At 37.3% G+C, this 20,093-nt stretch overlaps 1 protein-coding gene across 5 annotated transcripts in view; it reads right to left on the bottom strand.

Annotated features, from left to right (window-relative positions):
* PCNX1 (pecanex 1) overlaps nt 1–20,093 on the bottom strand; it is a 187,594-nt gene that overhangs the window by 142,770 nt on the left and 24,731 nt on the right. For all 5 annotated transcript variants that reach the window (XM_064292658.1, XM_064292660.1, XM_064292659.1 and 2 more), the window contains exon 2: nt 11,061–11,269. In XM_064292658.1, coding sequence (XP_064148728.1) covers nt 11,061–11,269 — 209 coding nt within the window. The remainder of the gene's footprint in view (nt 1–11,060; nt 11,270–20,093) is intronic.

Below are 20,093 nucleotides of genomic sequence, written 5' to 3'. Positions count from 1 at the left end.
CAAGCCAGATTCAGAAGAGGACATGGAACGAGGGACATCACTGCTGATATCAGATGGATCTCGGCTTATATCAGAGAATACCGGAAAGATGTTTACCTGTGTGTAATCGTCTACGCAAAGGCATCTGACTGTGTGAATCATAGAAAATTATGGATAACATTGCGAAAAATGGGAATTCCAGAACACTTAATTGTGCTCATGCAGAACCTGTACATAGCCAAGAAGCAGTCACTGGAACAGAACAAGTGGATACTGTGTAGTTTAAAATCAGGAAAGATGTGTGTATCCTTTCACCATTCTTATTCAACCTGTATGCTGAGCATATAATCTGAGAAGGTGGACTATATGAAGAATGTGGCATCAGGATTGGAGGAAGACTCATTAACAACCTTCAATATGCAGATGACACAACCCTGCTTGCTGAAAGCAAAGAGAACTTGAAGCACTTACTGATGAAGATCAAAGACCACAGCCTTCAGTATGGATTACACCTCAACATAAAGAACACAAAAATCTTCACAACTGGACCAATAAGCAACATCATGATAAACAGAGAAAATACTGAAACTATCAATGATTTCATTTTACTGGACCCACAATCAAAACCCATGGAAGCAGCAGTCAAGAAATCAATGTATATTAAAAAAAATAGAGAGACAACATGTAGAAATCCAAAAGATTAACAATAAAATTACAGAATTAGACAACACAATAGGAAGTCAGAGGAGCAGACTCGAGCAATTAGAATGCAGACTGGGACATCTGGAGGACCAGGGAATCAATACCAACATAGCTGAAAAAAAATCAGATAAAAGAATTTAAAAAAATGAAGAAACCCTAAGAATTATGTGGGACTCTATCAAGAAGGATAACCTGCGGGTGATTGGAGTCCCAGAACAGGGAGGGGGGACAGAAAACACAGAGAAAATAGCTGAAGAACTCCTGACACAAAACTTCCCTGACATCATGAAAGACGAAAGGATATCTATCCAAGATGCTCATCGAACCCCATTTAAGATTGACACAAAAAGAAAAACACCAAGACATATTATCATCAAACTCACCAAAACCAAAGATAAACAGAAAATTTTAAAAGCAGCCAGGGAGAAAAGAAAGGTTTCCTTCAAGGGAGAATCAATAAGAATAAGTTCAGACTACTCAGCAGAAACCATGCAGGCAAGAAGGGAATGGGACGACATACACAGAACACTGAAGGAGAAAAACTGCCAGCCAAGGATCATATATCCAGCAAAACTCTCTCTGAAATATGAAGGCGAAATTAAGATATTTACAGACAAACACAAGTGTAGAGAATTTGCAAAAACCAAACCAAAGCTACAAGAAATACTAAAGGATATTGTTTGGTCAGAGAACCAATAATATCAGATATCAACACAAGGTCACAAAACAGAATGTCCTGATATCAACTCAAATAGGGAAATCACAAAAACAAACAAATTAAGATTAATTAAAAAAAAAAAATACACATAACAGGGAATCATGGAAGTCAATAGGTAAAAGATCACAATAATCAAAAAGAGGGACTAAATACAGGAGGCATTGAACTGCCATATGGAGAGTGATACAAGGCGATATAGAACAATACAAGTTAGGTTTTTACTTAGAAAAATAGGGGTAAATAATAAGGTAACCACAAAAAGGTATAACAACTCTATAACTCAAGATAAAAGCCAAGAAAAACGTAACGACTCAACTAGCATAAAGTCAAACACCATGAAAATGAGGATCTCACAATTTACTAAGAAAAACGCCTCAGCAGAAAAAAGTAAGTGGAAAAATGAAATTGTCAACAACACATATAAAAAGGCATCAAAATGACAGAACTAAAAACTTATTTATCTATAATTACCCCGAATGTAAATGGACTAAATGCACCAATAAAGAGACAGAGAGTCACGGACTGGATAAAGAAACACGATCCATCTATATGCTGCCTACAACAGACACACCTTAGACTTAGAGACACAAACAAACTAAAACTCAAAGGATGGAAAAAAGTATATCAAGCAAACAATAAGCAAAAAAGAAGAGGAGTAGCAATATTAATTTCTGACAAAATAGACTTTAGACTTAAATCCACCACAAAGGATAAAGAAGGACACTATATAATGATAAAAGGGACAATTGATCAGGAAGACATAACCATATTAAATATTTATGCACCCAATGACAGGGCTGCAAGATACATAAATCAAATTTTAACAGAATTGAAAAGTGAGATAGACACCTCCACAATTATAGTAGGAGACTTCAACACACCACTTTCGGAGAAGGACAGGACATCCAGTAAGAAGCTCAAAAGAGACATGGAAGATCTACTTACAACAATCAACCAACTTGACCTCATTGACTTATACAGAACTCTCCACCCAACTGCTGCAAAATATACTTTTTTTTCTAGCGCACATGGAACATTCTCTAGAATAGACCACATATTAGGGCATAAAACAAACCTTTGCAGAGTCCAAAACATCGAAATATTACAAAGCATCTTCTCAGACCACAAGACAATAAAACTAGAGATCAATAACAGAAAAACTAGGGAAAAGAAATCAAATACTTGGAAAATGAACAATACCCTCCTGAAAAAAGACTGGGTTATAGAAGACATCAAGGAGGGAATAAGGAAATTCTTAGAAAGCAATGAGAATGAAAATACTTCCTATCAAAACCTCTGGGACACAGCAAAAGCAGTGCTCAGAGGCCAATTTATATCAATAAATGCACACATACAAAAAGAAGAAAGAGCCAAAATCAGAGAACTGTCCCTACAACTTGAACAAATAGAAAGTGAGCAACAAAAGAATCCATCAGGCACCAGAAGAAAACAAACAATAAAAATTAGAGCTGAACTAAATGAATTAGAGAACAGAAAAACAATTAAAAGAATTAACAAAGCCAAAAGCTGGTTCTTTGAAAAAATTAACAAAATTGATAAACCATTGGCTAGACTGACTAAAGAAATACAGGAAAGGAAACAAATAACCTGAATAAGAAACAAGAAGGACCACATCACAACAGAACCAAATGAAATTAAAAGAATCATTTCAGATTATTATGAAAAATTGTACTCTAACAAATTTGAAAACCTAGAAGAAATGGATGAATTCCTGGAAAAACACTACCTACCTAAACTAACACATTCAGAAGTAGAACAACTAAATAGACTCATAACAAAAAAAGAGATTGAAATGGTAATCAAAAAACTCCCAACAAAAAAAAGCCCTGGCCCGGACGGCTTCACTGCAGAGTTCTACCAAACTTTCAGAGAAGAGTTAACACCACTACTTCTGAAGGTATTCCAAAGCAAAGAAAATGACGGAATACTACCCAACTCATTCTATGAAGCCACCATCTCCCTGATACCAAAACCAGGTAAAGACATTACAAAAAAAGAAAATTATAGACCTATATCCCTCATGAACATTGATGCAAAAATCCTCAACAAAATTCTAGCCAATAGAATCCAACAACACATGAAAAAAATAATTCACCCTGATCAAGTGGGATTTATACCAGGTATGCAAGGCTGGTTTAATATTAGAAAAACCATTAATGTAATCCATCACATAAAGAAAACAAAAGACAAAAACCACATGATCTTATCAATTGATGCAGAAAAGGCATTTGACAAAGTCCAACACCCATTCATGATAAAAACTCTCACCAAAATAGTAATTGAAGGAAAATTCCTCAACATAATAAAGGGCATCTATGCAAAGCCAACAGCCAATATCACTCTAAATGGAGAGAACCTGAAAGCATTTTCCTTGAGAACGGGAACCAGACAAGGATGCCCTTTATCACCGCTCTTATTGAACATTGTGCTAGAAGTCCTAGCCAGGGCAATTAGGCTAGACAAAGAAACAAAAGGTATCCGGATTGGCAAGGAAGAAGTAAAGTTATCACTATTTGCTGATGACATGATTATATACACAGAAAACCCTGAGGAATCCTCCAGAAAACTACTGAAACTAATAGAAGAGTTTGGCAGAGTCTCAGGCTATAAAATAAACATACAAAAATCACTTGGATTCCTCTACATCAACAAAAAGAACACCGAAGAGGAGATAACCAAATCAATACCATTCACAGTAGCCCCCAAGAAGATAAGATACTTAGGAATGAATCTTACCAAGGATGTAAAAGACCTATACAAAGAAAACTACAAAGCTCTACTACGAGAAATTCAAAAGGACATACTTAAGTGGAAAAACATACCTTGCTCATGGATAGGAAGACTTTACATAGTAAAAATGTCTATTCTACCAAAAGCCATCTATACATTTAACGCACTTCCGATCCAAATTCCAATGTCATATTTTAAGGGGATAGAGAAACAAATCACCAATTTCATATGGAAGGGAAAGAAGCCCCGGATAAGCAAAGCACTACTGAAAAAGAAGAAGAAAGTGGGAGGCCTCACTTTACCTGACTTCAGAACCTATTATACAGCCACAGTAGTCAAAACAGCCTGGTACTGGTACAACAAAAGGCACATAGACCAATGGAACAGAATTGAGAATCCAGACATAGATCCATCCACGTATGAGCAGCTGATATTTGACAAAGGACCAGTGTCAATTAATTGGGGAAAAGATAGCCTTTTTAACAAATGGTGCTGGCATAACTGGATATCCATTTGCAAAAAAATCAAACAGGACCCATACCTCACACCATGCACAAAAACTAACTCCAAGTGGATCAAAGACCTAAACATAAAGACTAAAACGATAAAGATCATGGAAGAAAAAATTGGGACAACCCTAGGAGCCCTAATACAAGGTATAAACAGAATACAAAACATTACCAAAAACGATGAAGAGAAACCCGATAACTGGGAGCTCCTAAAAATCAAACACCTAAGCTCATCTAAAGACTTCTCCAAAGAGTAAAAAGACCACTTACAGACTGGGAAAGAATTTTCAGCTATGACATCTCCGACCAGTGCCTGATCTCTAAAATCTACATGATTCTGTCAAAACTCAACCACAAAAAGATAAACAACCCAATCAAGAATTGGGCAAAGGATATGAACACACATTTCACTAAAGAAGATATTCAGGCAGCCAACAGATACATGAGAAAATGCTCTCGATCATTAGCCATTAGAGAAATGCAAATTAAAACTACGATGAGATTCCATCTCACACCAGCAAGGCTGGCATTAATCCAAATAACACAAAATAATAAATGTTGGAGAGGCTGCAGAGAGATTGGAACTCTCATACACTGCTGGTGGGAATGTAAAATCGTACAACCACTTTGGAAATCTATCTGGCGTTTTCTTAAAAAGTTAGAAATAGAACTACCATACAACCCAGAAATCCCACTCCTGGGAATATACCCTAGAGATACAAGAGCCTTCATACAAACAGATATATGCACACCCATGTTTATTGCAGCTCTGTTTACAATAGCAAAAAGCTGGAAGCAACCAAGGTGTCCATCAACAGATGAATGGGTAAATAAATTGTGGTATATTCACACAATGGAATACTACGCATCGATAAAGAACAGTGACGAATCTCTGAAACATTTCATAACATGGAGGAACCTGGAAGGCATTATGCTGAGCGAAATGAGTCAGAGGCAAAAGGACAAATATTGTATAAGACCACTATTATAAGATCTTGAGAAATAGTAAACCTGAGAAGAACACATACTTTTGTGGTTACGCGGCGGGGAGGGAGGGAGGGTGGGAGAGGGTTTTTTATTGATTAATCAGTAGATAAGAACTGCTTTAGGTGAAGGGAAAGACAACACTCAATACATGGAAGGTCAGCTCAATTGGACTGGACCAAAAGCAAAGAAGTTTCCAGGATAAAATGAATGCTTCAAAGGTCAGCGGAGCAAGCGCGGGGGTCTGGGGAAAATGGTTTGCGGGGACTTCTAAGTCAATTGGCAAAATAATTCTATTATGAAATCATTCTGCATCCCACTTTGAAATGTGGCGTCTGGGGTCTTAAATGCTAACAAGCGGCCATCTAAGATGCATCAATTGGTCTCAACCCACCTGGATCAAAGGAGAATGAAGAACACCAAGGCCACACGACAACTAAGAGCCCAAGAGACAGAAAGGGCCACATGAACCAGAGACCTCCATCATCCTGAGACCAGAAGAACGAGTTGGTGCCCGGCCACAATCGATGACTGCCCTGACAGGGAGCACAGCAGAGGACCCCTGAGGGAGCAGGAGATCAGTGGGATACAGACCCCAAATTCTCATAAAAAGACCAAACTTAATGGTCTGACTGAGACTAGAGGAATCCCGGCGGCCATGCTCCCCAGACCTTCTGTCGGCACAGGACAGGAACCATCCCCGAAGACAACTCATCAGACATGAAAGGGACTGGTCAGTGGGTGGGAGAGAGACGCTGATGAAGAGTGAGCTAATTATATCAGGTGGACACTTGAGAGTGTGTTGGCAACTCTTGTCTGGAGGGGGGATGGGAGGATAGAGAGAGAGGGAAGCCGGCAAAATTGTCAAGAAAGGAGAGACTGAAAGGGCTGACTCAAGAGGGGGAGAGCAAGTGGGAGTAGGGAGTGAGATGTATGTAAACTTATATGTGACAGACTGATTGGATTTGTAAACGTTCACTTGAAGCTTAATAAAAGTTATAAAAAAAAAATGTATAGCACTGGGAAAATCTGCTGCAAAAGACCTATTTAAAGTGTTAAGCAAGGATGTCACTTTCAGGACTAAAGTGTACCTGACTCAAGCCACGATATTTTCGATCACCTCATATGCATGCAAAAACTGGAGAATGAATAAGGAAGATAAAAGAATTGATGCCTTTGAATTACGGTCTTGGTAAAAAAACAGTGAATATACCATGCCTGCGAGAAGAACAAACAAATTTGAGAAGTACAGCCAGAATGCTCCTTAGCAGTGAAAATGGCAAGAGTTCGTCTCATGTACAGACATGTTATCAGAGGGGACCAGTTTCTGGAGAAGGACTTCATGCTTGGTAAAGTACAGGGTCAGCGAAAAAGAGGAAGACTCTCAAGAAGATAGGCTGACACAGTGGCTGCAACAACGGGTTCAAACACAGCAACGACTGTGGGGATGGCACAGGGCCGGGCAGTGTTTTTTTCTGTTGTACTTAGGGTTGCTATGAGTTGGAACTGTCTTGACAGCCATCTAACAACAACAAAAACAAAAGTTATGCAAGCCTTTTAATGAAGAAAATGATAAAACTTTACTGAAAGACATTAGAGAAGATTAATTGATTCACTATCATAAGGACACCAATTCTCACCAGAGGATCTCCCTCCTCAATGTAATTCCAAAAAAATTCAAGTTCTTGCAGCCCTTGCCTAGCAGACTCTAAAGTTCATATCAAAGAGCAAAGGAACAAAAACATTAAAGTCACTCTTGAAAACAAAAAAGGTAGGGTGCTTGCCCCACCAGATATCAAGAGTCATTTTATAAAGGCACAGTAGTTAGGATAATGTGGTAATAGCACAAGCAAAAACAACTAGATGAATAAAACAGAGCACCCAGAAACTTATCTACCACATATGGAAGCTTAATTTATGAAAAGGCAGTCTGTTTAACAAGTACTGAGAAAACCAGTTATTCACTATTAAAAAAAAAAAAAAAAAAGGTAAATCTGGGATCCCTATCTCAAACTACGGACTAAAAAAATTTCAAGTAAAATTGAAATTAAAAAAAAAAAAAAACCCACACAACTTCTACAAGACCACATAGGAGAATATCTTTCTGATCTCTGAGTAGAAAATAATTTCTTAAACAAGACACAAAAAATGCTAATCACAAAAAAATGAATTTGATTATACTGACTTTAAGAATGTATGATAATCATAAGAAACAAAGAAAGTGAAATGACAAGCCACAAACTGAGAAGATAACATACATAATCAATAAAGGGGTTGTATCATGAATATAAAGAATTCCTATTAATCAATAAGAAAAAGATAACTCAAAAGAAAAATGAAACAAGACATGAGCAGGCACTTGAAAGAACACAAAACCTTAATGGACCAAAAATACATGATAAGACGCTCAACTTCATTAGTAGTAAGAAATGTTAACTAAAAGTCACAGTGAGATACATTTTACACTTACCTGATTGGCAAGTTTTTAAAGATCTAACAATATCAAATACTTATGAGGATATGCAACAATAAGGACTTTTATACTTTTATTGGTGAGAGTGTAAACTGGTACAATAATTTAGCAAACAGCTTGGAATTATCTAATAAAATTAAACATGAAAATGCCCTGTGAACATCTTAGGTACGCTAGAGGTACACATATGTACCAGGAGACATATACAATAACATGTTATGGAAATAATCTGAATGACTATCAACAGAAAACGGACAGATAAATTGTGGTCTACTCTTACGATGGCAGACTGTACAACAGCGAATATGAATGAACTACAGCTACTAGCACCTCACCTCATGGGTGAGTCTCTAAAACACAATTCTGCGCAAAAGAACCCCTCACAGAAAAGTGCATATCCTATGACTGTCTTCAGGTAATGTCCCAAAGCAGGCAAAATTAAATAATATATATGTTTAGGAATACCTACAAAGACTGTACAGTAAAGCCTGTGAAATCCAGAATCTGTGTAAGGAAGAAACCTGTCAGAAAAGGAAAACACAAATATCTTTCACTAAAATGAGTGACAGAAAAGTGGTAAGACCGCACCCTGTCATAGGCAGAAAACTTGCAAGACTCGGAAATATAAGGCAATTCCGTCAAGTTCTGGCTCTCATGGGTTTCACTGTATAACAATAAAAGAAAGCCAGGGGATTATGAATACAAAATCTAGATAATAGGTATTCCTAAAGGGAAAAGAATGGAATTAAATGGAAAAGAAGTAAATGGGGCTTGTATGATATTTGTAATGTCTTATTTCTTAATCTTTGTGGTAGGTAATTAAACACTTTTTTATTCTCTAAATTACACATATTTCACAGACTTTTTAGAATGTATATATTTCAAAATAAAATCTTTTAAATAAAAGAAAACTGGAAAATAATTCAGTAATGGAAGCAATAAGAATATATATAGTATCTGGAAATAATAAGCACTGGGTTAGCAATTGTTAAGAAGTTACCCTGTGTCAGGAACTATTCCACGTGTTTTATATACATTATTTATTCCTTGTAGTAATCCTATGAGATGGTACTATTATTGCCTCATGACTCAGATGAAAAAGCCACAGCATAAGAAGCTTAAGTAATTTCCCCAAGGTGACAGCAAGTGATTCAAGCCCAGGCTGACAAAGTGCACAATCTACATTCTGTAGCCTTCCTAGTAATTTCACCTCTGATAAATTACGGCAAAAAAATTTAGTCATGTTTACATGATGTTTAAAATTTAAACATTATGTTTCTAATATTTAAGTTTGAAAATAACTGAAATAACTAAAAATAGGATAGTTAAATTATCATATATCCACAAAATGACTACTGTGCAGTCACGTAAAATAATATAGAAAAAATGTTTTCACTACTTCAAATATTTACTGAGTATCTGTCAGTGCCAGACACTGTTCTGGGTTCTATAAATGTAGTTGTTTATAAGAAAAACAAGGTTCCTGCCTTCAAGATGCTTATAAATGTAAATAAATGATTAAGTAAGATAATTAGGGAAGAAGAAAAATATAATTTAAAGGGGCTAACAAGGGCCTTCAATGCACTGGAAAATATACCTTGGCACCTGAAATCTTTCTGATTATACTTAGTGGAAACATGGGATAGTGGTTAAAGGCATGGACTCCAAAGCCCAACTGCCTATACTATTTGATCTTTCTCATCTTAGTTTCCACTGATCTATAAAAACGGGATAATAGAATTGTTTGATGATTGAATGAGCTTATATATGTCAAGTGGTTATGTAGTAACCGTTTACGAGTTATGTTAGTGATATCTATTATTTCTATAAGGTCATGATAAATTTTTGACTATGAATAAATTAAACCCCTCTCTCAAAAAGAGAAAAGGGGTAGGGCCGAGGTAATGGGTTAAAAAGCCACTGAGAGAGGCAGGGGGGATACTTTAACTGGGAAGGGGAGGGAAAATCTTCAGGTGAAGGTGACAAGTACAAAGTTAAATCCTAAAAAGTCATTCATGCAAAGATTTAGGAAAGCAAAGCTACCTTATTTTTACATAAGTAACACATGTGTTCTATGTTTATTTGCCAACCTTGCCCTCCCCCCAGGAGGTATTTTTATAAGCGCTATACCAATTTTTTTTTACATGTTGCCGTTAAAAAAAAAAAAAATAGCACAGCATGCTTATGAAAATACATTGCAGGGGGAGGGCGTGATTGGCAAACAAACCTAGAACACACACATTATTTGCTAAAAATACAGTAAGCTCATAAAAAAAAAAAAAGCTTCTAAGGTACCAAAAAGAAAAAAAGACCAGATCTGTTGCTGTGGCGTCAACTCTGACTCACAATGACCCTACAGGGCAGAGCAGAGCTGCCCCAGGCAGTTCCCAAGGCTGTGATCTTTACCGAGGCAGACTGCTACATCTTTCTCCCGCGGAGTAGCTGGTGGGTTCAAACCGCCAACCTTTCGGTTAGCAGCAGAGCGCTTAACCACTGCACCACCAGGACTCCTAGTTTCTAAGGTAAGAATATAAAATTGAAAGATAATCAAAACAGACTAAGTGAGAAATACAGATTATAAATGTCAATTAAAACGTTATCACAATTTGCTTAAGATATAAAACGTACTTCATTTATATGTGTAAATAAAAAGTTAAATGCTAAGATTCATAAGCTATTTCTTTGATATAAATATTATATGGCAACATATTGTTCTAACATGGCATTTAGTATTAAGGTGAAGGATATTACTTTAATCCCCAAGTATGTCAGTTAGCTTTGTTCTGGTCTAACATTACAAACCTGTACTTCTCGTCCTATCTATGGTGGTAAGACCCAAAACTGCTTTAAAACCATATAAACAGAACAGGTACGATACAATAATCACATCATTACACATATATAATAATCTACACCATTACACCAAGTAACTAGGTTTCCTTACCTCGGTCCATTGCTGTCTTTTCTCCTAGTTGAACAGTTGCCTTGTTCAGCTTTGGCTCGCTGATCTGTGAACTCATTTGCATTCCTATCTACAACTTCTCCAGCATCAAGTGCTCTGTGTAGCCGGTAGTTGACCATCTTCAGAACAATGAAAACAGCCGCTATCACAGGACAATAAACTGCTACTATAATCATGGAAGAAGGAAGAGCCTTTAAGAAAAAGAAAATACACATTTTTAAAGACTTTATATTTTATTCAATTAGAGAAATCTAACTAAAATACACGCACATTCACACACAAAGCACCAGTCTTGTAACACAACCTATTGTGTTAAAAAAAATTACTAGCACTAAATTATACATATTTAAGACCTCACTGTCCAATACTGTGGCCAATGGCTACACGTGGCTGTTGAGCACTTGAAATGCAGCCAGTCTGAATTGAATGTGCAGTGAGTATAACATTGGATTTCAAAGAATCAGTATGAAAAAGGAGTGTATCTCAACAATATCTCAACAGTATTTCATAAAAATACATTATTAAAACTAAGTTCACCTGTTTCTTTTATTACAGTGTGGCTTCTAGGGAATTTTGAATCACATATGTGGCTCACATTATACTTCCATTGGAAAGCACTGATGTACGGTCCATGCCAAAAGCTTACAATACAATTGCAGAGCTAAGGCATCACATTGCACAACATGGGAATAATTCTGCGTTGTGATACAAATGCAGATAATCCCTGTTTGTCTCAGCGTAACTTTTTTAGAATATAAACATTCTTTCTGTTCTAGAAAACCGAAGTTAAAACTGTCATGTGAATGACCTTAGAAAACCAAGTAAAACATGGGAGATATGCAAAACCCAAGTGGGTTTTATTTTAAAATATTTAAAAACTTTTGCCTGCCAGATAAAAAAGAATATATAACAGAATCAAGCAGTAAACAGATTAATTGCAATAACTCAGTGAAGTGACCTGTGTGTGGGGACTGCATACTTGAGGACTGCATGATGTGTGTGGAACGTGAATACAGAGATGGCAGGCTCTGAGACCACCCCTCTTGGAAAGCATGGTCTCGGAGTCATTGTTGCAAAAAACTATAAAACTAGGCTCAGCTTATTCCCACTTCCATGAGAAAAGTCACCCTGGGTGTCTGCAGCTGTAGAACCCACATGTTTCTATAAAATGTAACATCAGCCATCTAAGAACAAAACCTCAAATTTGTTTGGGAAAGAAATCTCAAATACTCAAGATGGTGAAATTAGGTCTGGCTCTTTTACCCCAGAGAGATTTAGAAAACAGATACAATTAAAAACAACAACAACAAAAAAAAAACACACGATTTCATCAATCGATGCAGAAAAGGCATTTGGCAAAGTTCAACACCCATTCATGATAAACACTCTCAGCAAAATAGGAATAGAAGGAAAATTCCTCAACATAATAAAGGGCATTTATACATAGCCAACAGCCAACATCATTCTAAATGGAGAGAGTCTGAAAGCATTCCCCTTGAGACTGGGAACCAGACAAGGATGCCCTTTATCACACTGCTGTTCAATACTGTGCTGGAGATCCCAGCCAGACCAGTTAGGCTAGATAAACAAATAAAGGACATACAGATTGGTAAGGAAGAAGTAAAAGTATCTGTATTTAAAGATGACATGATCTTATACACAGAAAACCCTAACGAATCCTCAAGAAAACTACTGAAACTAAAAGAAGAGCTCAGCAGATTATCAGGATACAAGATAAACATACAAAAATCAGTTGGATTCCTCTACACCAACAAAAAGAACATCAAAGAAGAAATCGCCAAATCAATACCATTTACAGTAGCCCTCAAGAAGATAAAATACTTAGGAATAAATCTTTCCAGAGATGTAAAAGACCTATACATAGAAAACTACAAGACATTACCGCAAAAAACCAAAAGAAACCTACACAAGTGGAAAACGTACCTTGCTCATGGATAGGAAGACTTAACATTGTAAAAATGTCTATTCCACCAAAAGTGATCTATAGATACAATGCAATTCCGACCCAAATTTCACCAACATTTTTTAATGAGATGGAGAAACAAATCACCAACTTCATATGGAAGGGAAAGAGGCCCTGGATAAGTAAAGCATTACTGAAAAAGAAGAACAAAGTGGGAGGCCTCGCTCTACCTGATTTTAGAACCTATTATATATACCACCACAGTAGTTAAAACTGCCTGGTATTGGTAAAACAACAGATACATAGACCAATGGAACAGAATTGAGAATCCAGACGTAAATTCATCCACATATGAGCAGGTGATATCTGACAAAGGCCCAAAGTCAGTTAAATGGGGAAAAGACAGTCTTTTTAACAAATGGTGCTGGCATAACGGAATATCCATCTGCAAAAAAATGAAGCAAAACCCATACCTCACACCATGCACAAAAACGAACTCAAAATGGATCAAAGACCTAAATATAAAATCTAAAATGATAAAGATCATGGAAGAAAAAATAGGGACAATGTTAGGAGCCATAACACATGGCGTAAACAGTATACAAAACATTACTAACAATGCAGAAGAGCAACTAGATAACTGGGAGCTCCTAAAAATCAAACACCTATGCTCATCCAAAGACTTCACCAAAAGTGTCAAAAGATTACCTACAGACCAGGAAAAAGTTTTTAGCTATGACATTTCCAGTCAGCGTCTGAGCTCTAAAATCTACATGAAAGTGCAAAAGCTCAACTACAAGAAGACACATAACCCAATTAAAAAATGGGCAAAGGATATGAACAGACACTTCACTAAAGAAGACATTCAGGTAGCTAACAGATACATGAGGAAATGCTCACCATCATTAGCCATTAGAGAAATGCAAATCAAAACTACAATGAGATTCCATCTCACTCCAACAAGGCTGGTATTAATCCAAAAAACACAAAATAATAAATGTTGGAGAGGTTGTGGAGAGCCTGGAACACTTATACACTGCTGGTGGGAATGCAAAATGGTACAACCACTTTGTAAATCAATTTGGCACTTCCTTCAAAAAAACTAGAAATAGAACTACCATACAATCCAGCAATCCCACTCCTTGGAATATATCCGAGAGAAATAAGAGCCTTTATACAAACAGATATATGCACACCCATGTTCATTGCAGCACTGTTTACAATAGCGAAAAGTTGGAAGCAACCAAGGTGCCCATCAATGGATGAGCGGATAAATTATGGTATATTCACACAATGGAATATTACGCATCAATAGAGAACAATGATGAATCCATGAAACATTTCATAACCTGGAGGAATCTGGGAGGCATCATGCTGAGTGAAATTAGTCAGTTGCAAAAGGACAAATATTGTATAAGACTACTATTATAAGAACTCGAGAAACAGTTTGAACAGGGAAGAGAATATTCTTTGATGGTTACGAGAGGGGGAGGGAGGTAGAGAGGGAGAGGGCTTTCACTAATTGTTGTTGTTTCACTAATTAGATAGTAGATAAGAACTATTTTAGGGGAAGGGAAAGACAACACACAATACAGAAGAGGTCAGCACAACTGGACTAAACCAAAAGCAAAGAAGTTTCCTGAATAAACTAAACACTTTGAACGCCAGTGTAGCAGGGGCAGGGGTTTGGGGACCATGGTTTCAGGGGACATCTAAGTCAACTGGCATAATAAAGTCTATTAAGAAAACATTCTGCATCCCACTTCAGAGAGTGGCATCTGGGGTCTTAAATGCTGGCAAGCAGCCATCTAAGATGCATCAATTGGTCTCAACCCACCTGGAGCAAAGGAGAATGAAGAACACCAAGGACACAAGGTAATTATGAGCCCAAGAGGCAGAAAGGGCCACATAATACAGAGACTACATGAGCCTGAGACCAGAAGAACTAGATGGTGCCCAGCTACAACCGATGACTGTCCTGACAGGGAACACAAGAGAACCCCTGAAGGAACAAGAGAGCACTGGGATGTAGACCCCAAGTTTTCGTAAAAAGACCGGACTTAGTGGTCTGACTGAGACTAGAAGGATCCTGGAGTTCATGGTCTCCAGATCTTCTGTTAGCCCAAGACAGGAACCATTCCCAAAGCCAACTCTTCAGACAGGGACTGGACTGGACAATGGCATAGAACATGATACTGGGGAAGAATGAGCTTCTTGGATCAAGTAGACACATGAGACTATGTTGGCATCTCCTGTCTGAAGGGGAGATGAGAGGGTAGAGGGTGTCAGAAGCTGGCCGAATGGACAGGAAAAGAGAGAGCAGAGGGAAGGAGTGTGTTGTCTCATTAGGGGGAAAGCAATTAGGAGTATATAGCAAGGTGTTTATAAATTTTTGTACGAAGAGTCCAACTTGATTTGTAAACTTTCACTTAAAGCACAACAAAAATTTTAAAAAAGCATATAAATCATAATTGAGAATTAAAAAAAAAAATTTTTTTTTTTTTAATTTGGTAAAGAGAGGGTAAGGGTGTGAGCTGGAGTTGGGCGGGGGCGGGGGGGGGCGGTGACAAACAGCCTGTATTTCAATCATTCTGTGTTGGGTCTGGGCATAATATAGGTATATAATTGCTATTTGTAAAGCTTGGATTAAGAAATTCTGCATATTAGAGTATCTAAAAAATTAAATTTATGATTCTAATTCAAAATGTTATTAAACTGGTTTAGTTGAAAAGGTACTAAAATTGTACAACATCCATAAATATCGAATTAGAAGAGCTAAGCAACTGGGAAGATATATTAAAAATGAATATTCAATTTATGAATGCAGTTTAAATTTCAGTGAGTTTAACTTGTAAAGAAACAAACCCTTAAAAATGACTGTTAAAATGTGATAAATTTGTAAAGAGTTGCATTCAAAGTTAAGCTAAGTTGTTTAATTTATAGGTTTAATAAATATACATATTTAATAAATTTAATACATATTTTCATTTACTTTAAAATATACTTTAAAACTATATCATTATTTTTAAAAAGTACCCTGAATAATCTTTTCTGGGCAAAATGGCCACCCTAAGGAAACACACAGAGATACTTTTAGAGAATTTACAGAAATGTGATACTCATTCTATATGAAACATTCACAAAAGAACTGGAATTTTTGGATATCATTTAGTTTAACACACTCATTTTCAGACAGGAAACTGAGACCTACTAAATCTGAATCATTTACCAGGATCTCACCTAGGTCTTCTGGTGACATAAATGGTTTGCATTGGAATATTAACCTAAAGTTTGGTGGTTCAAACCTACCCAGCAGCACCACGGAGGAAAAGCGATCTGCTTCTGTAAACGTTACAGCCAAGAAAACCATATGGAGCGGTTCTACTCTGTAATACATGGGGTCAACATGAGTCAAAACTGACTCAAAGGCAAAGCTTTTTTTTTTTTTTACCCAAGATCACTCAGTTATTTAATAACAAAATTAAGTCAGGTTTCTAGATGCCTACTTCACTGCACCTTTCATTACATATAACAAGTTACCACTTCTATTTTTAAATGTAAAATGACAATGAAAAATAAACCAGAGTTCCACTGTAATTCACCACAGTCCATATGAAGATAAAAGTGATTTTTTATATTAAGTGGATAGAAAGGCAACAACCCCAACATCATTACTGAACAGTTGATAAGTTCAATGCAAATACTAATGGCTCCTCCAAATGGAGAAAGATAACAAAGAACAGAATTTGCCTCCATAAAGGGTCAAAGAAAAGATTATGAACGCTTAAAAAGATCTAAATAAACCCTTTCCCTCACTATTATATTACTAAGAGTAGTGAGTAATTGAGTGCGAAGACACACACTAAAATGTGCATGATGTATACAATAAGTACAAAATTTCTTTTTTAAAAACAATGAACACTGAAAGACTGAAGACACAGAAATGTTTTTTTCTCTTTTTTTATTGTGCTTTAGGGTTACGTGAAAGTTTACAATTCAAGTCAGTTTATCATACAAAAACTTATACACACATTGTTATGTGACCCTAGTTGCTCTCCCTACAATGTTACAGCACACTCCCCCTCTCTACCGTGTATTTTCTGTGTTCATTCAACCAGCTCCTGTTCCCCTCTGCCTTCTCATCTCATCTCCAGGGGGGCTGCCTACATAGTCTCATGTGTCTACTTGAACTAAGAAGCACACTTCTCACCAGTATCATTTTATATCTTATAGTACAGTCTAATCTTTGTCTGAAGAGTTGACTTTGGGAATGATTTTAGTTTTGGGCTCACAGAGAGTCAGGAGGCCATGACCTCTGGATTCTCTCCAGTCCCGGTCAGACCATTAAGTTCTGCATCCCACTTTTATCCTGCACCATCAGGGGTCCTCTGTTGTGTTCCCTGTCAGGGCAGTCATTGGTGGTGAGTGGGCACCAAATAGCTCTTCCATTCTCTGGTTGATGGAATCTCTGCTTTATGTAGCCCTTTTTGTCTCTTGGGCTCTTGTTTTCCTTGTGTCTTTGGTGTTCTTCATTCTTCTTTGCTCCAGGTAGGTTGAGAACAATTGATGCATCTTAGATGGCCACTTGCTAGCTTCTAAGAATCCAGATGCCACTCACCAAAGTGCGATGCAGAAGGTTTTCTTAATACACTTTGTTACGCCAATTGACCTAGTTGTTCCCCGAAACCATCATTGCCAGACTCCCGCCCCTGCTACCCTGTCCCTGAATGCTATTGATTTTTCTTAATAATTTTTATTGTGCTTTAAGTGAAAGTTTACAAATCAAGTCAGTCTGTCACATATAAGCTTATATATACCTTACTCCATACTCCCACTTACTCTCCCCCTAATGAGTCAGCCCGCTCCCTCCTTCCAGTCTCTCCTTTCGTGACAATTTCTCCAGTTTCTAACCCTCTCTACCCTCTTATCTTCCCTCCAGATAGGAGATGCCAACACAGTCTCAAGTGTCCACCTGATATAAGTAGCTCACTCTTCATCAGCATCTCTCTTCAACCCATTGTCCAGTTCCATGTCTGATAAGTTGTCTTCGGGAATAGTTCCTGTCCTGGGCCAACAGAAGGTTTGGGGACCATGACCGCCGGGATTCCTCTAGTCTCAGTCAGACCATTAAGTATGGTCTTTTTATGAGAATTTGGGGTCTGCATCCCACTGATCTCCTGCTCCCTCAGGGGTTCTCTGTTGTGCTCCCTGTCAGGGCAGTCATCAGTTGTGGCCGGGCACCATCTAGTTCTTCTGGTCTCAGGATGATGTAAGTCTCTGGTTCATGTGGCCCTTTCTGTCTCTTGGGCTCTTAGTTATCGTGTGACCTTGGTGTTCTTCATTCTCCTTTGATCCAGGTGGGTTGAGACCAATTGATGCATCTTAGATGGCCGCTTGTTAGCATTTAAGACCCCAGACGCCACATTTCAAAGTGGGATGCAGGATGCTTTCATAATAGAATTGTTTTGCCAATTGACTTAGAAGCCCCCTTAAGCCATAGTCCCCAAACCCCCTCCCTTGCTCCGCTGACCTTTGAAGCATTCAGTTTATCCCAGAAACTTCTTTGCTTTTGGTCCAAAGACAAAGAAATTTAAATGACAATTTCATATTGGAAATCAGTATCTGATGAATAACACTCGTATTTTCTACTCAAATTACAAAAGTTACTCATATATTTTATACTATACTGTCTAAATGCTTAAGTTCTGTCAGTGGTTACCCTTGAGGTTCCTAGGTAACAGAGGACAGTTGTGCTATAAGATTCACTTTACCCAAAGGGGGTAAAAGTGTACAGACACACACCAGGCTGTTATGTGACTCTGTTTAAACTTGTTCTCTCCTCTACTTGCATTACTTCATTGGGCTCTCAGCTGATCCTGGGCAGCTGACAATATTAAAAACAGATCATAAACCCTCCCTGTAGTTGTGATTCAGTAATATCACAAGAAAATTTTAAATGGTGTCTGCCTTTACACAGTTTCAGTAGTTGTCTAAAATCAAACACCAAAAACCTAGAAACTATACCTCACTTTTATGGGTTCCATACTAAAAGGGCAAACTAAGTGGTGCATACTATTTGCTTTTATACTTTATTCAATTAGATATACCAATGCTGTATTTTCAAAGAAATAAGATTTTTTTCAGAGACATTTAGCATTCTATGTACCAATAAGCAGCATCTCATGGAAAAGTAGGTTCTTTTTCTGAAGAAAAACATTTTTAGAAAATTATTTTTGTTAAAAATACAATTTTTATATCCCATTCAACAATCCAATTCTAAATTAAAACCTGTATCTTGAATTTTTCTAGCAAGTACTTACTGACTTAATGCCAATTATGTACCATAACAAACAACATTTCTTAAAGTATTGGTATATCCAAAAGGACACTTTTCATCTTCTTGGGTTAAAATATTTTATTGAAGATGTCATCTTCAAATTAATGCTGAAGCAACCAAGAACATTAACTTCCTCTAGTTATAAAAGCTATCTGTTTTATCTTCCCATACAAATCTGTCTATAGGTATAAACTGTTCATACAGAAAGGCTGTTTTCACTTTTTCCTGGATACCAGAAACAGTGGACAGCAGAGGATGCAGGTGGTATACCAGCTGGTGTGATACAGATGGACAAACAAGGCCCCTTTTAGGTGTCTGGAAGCCCAGGGTAAAGGTCTGCTAAGACATCATGGGCTTCAAGTAACTCTTCTTAGATATACTATATATTTTATACACCTTATATATCAAAAGGTTATAAAATTACCCAGTACACAGGCTGGGGGTACTTTTCAATTCCATTATGCGATGATTAATTAATTTATCAATTTCTGAGATTTGATTATTGTGGTGGTGAAGTGTTTAAGCGCTCAGCTGCTAACTGAAGGGTTGGCGGTTTGAACTCACCAGCCGCTCTGCGGGAGAAAGACGTGGCAGGCAGGTTCCCTAAAGATTACAGCTGAGGAAATCCCATGGGTGGTTCTACTCTCCTACAGGGTTGCTATGAGTCAGAATCAACATGATGGCAATGGGTTTTTGGTTTCGTAGTTATCCTTGGGTATATACAAACCAGTTCAGTCAGAAATCATGGTCTGTA

This window comes from Loxodonta africana, chromosome 10 (genome assembly GCF_030014295.1).
Source record: "Loxodonta africana isolate mLoxAfr1 chromosome 10, mLoxAfr1.hap2, whole genome shotgun sequence".
Lineage (NCBI taxonomy): Eukaryota > Metazoa > Chordata > Mammalia > Proboscidea > Elephantidae > Loxodonta > Loxodonta africana.
Note: the sequence above shows the minus strand (reverse complement) of the source record. Positions and strands in the feature narration are given on the sequence as shown.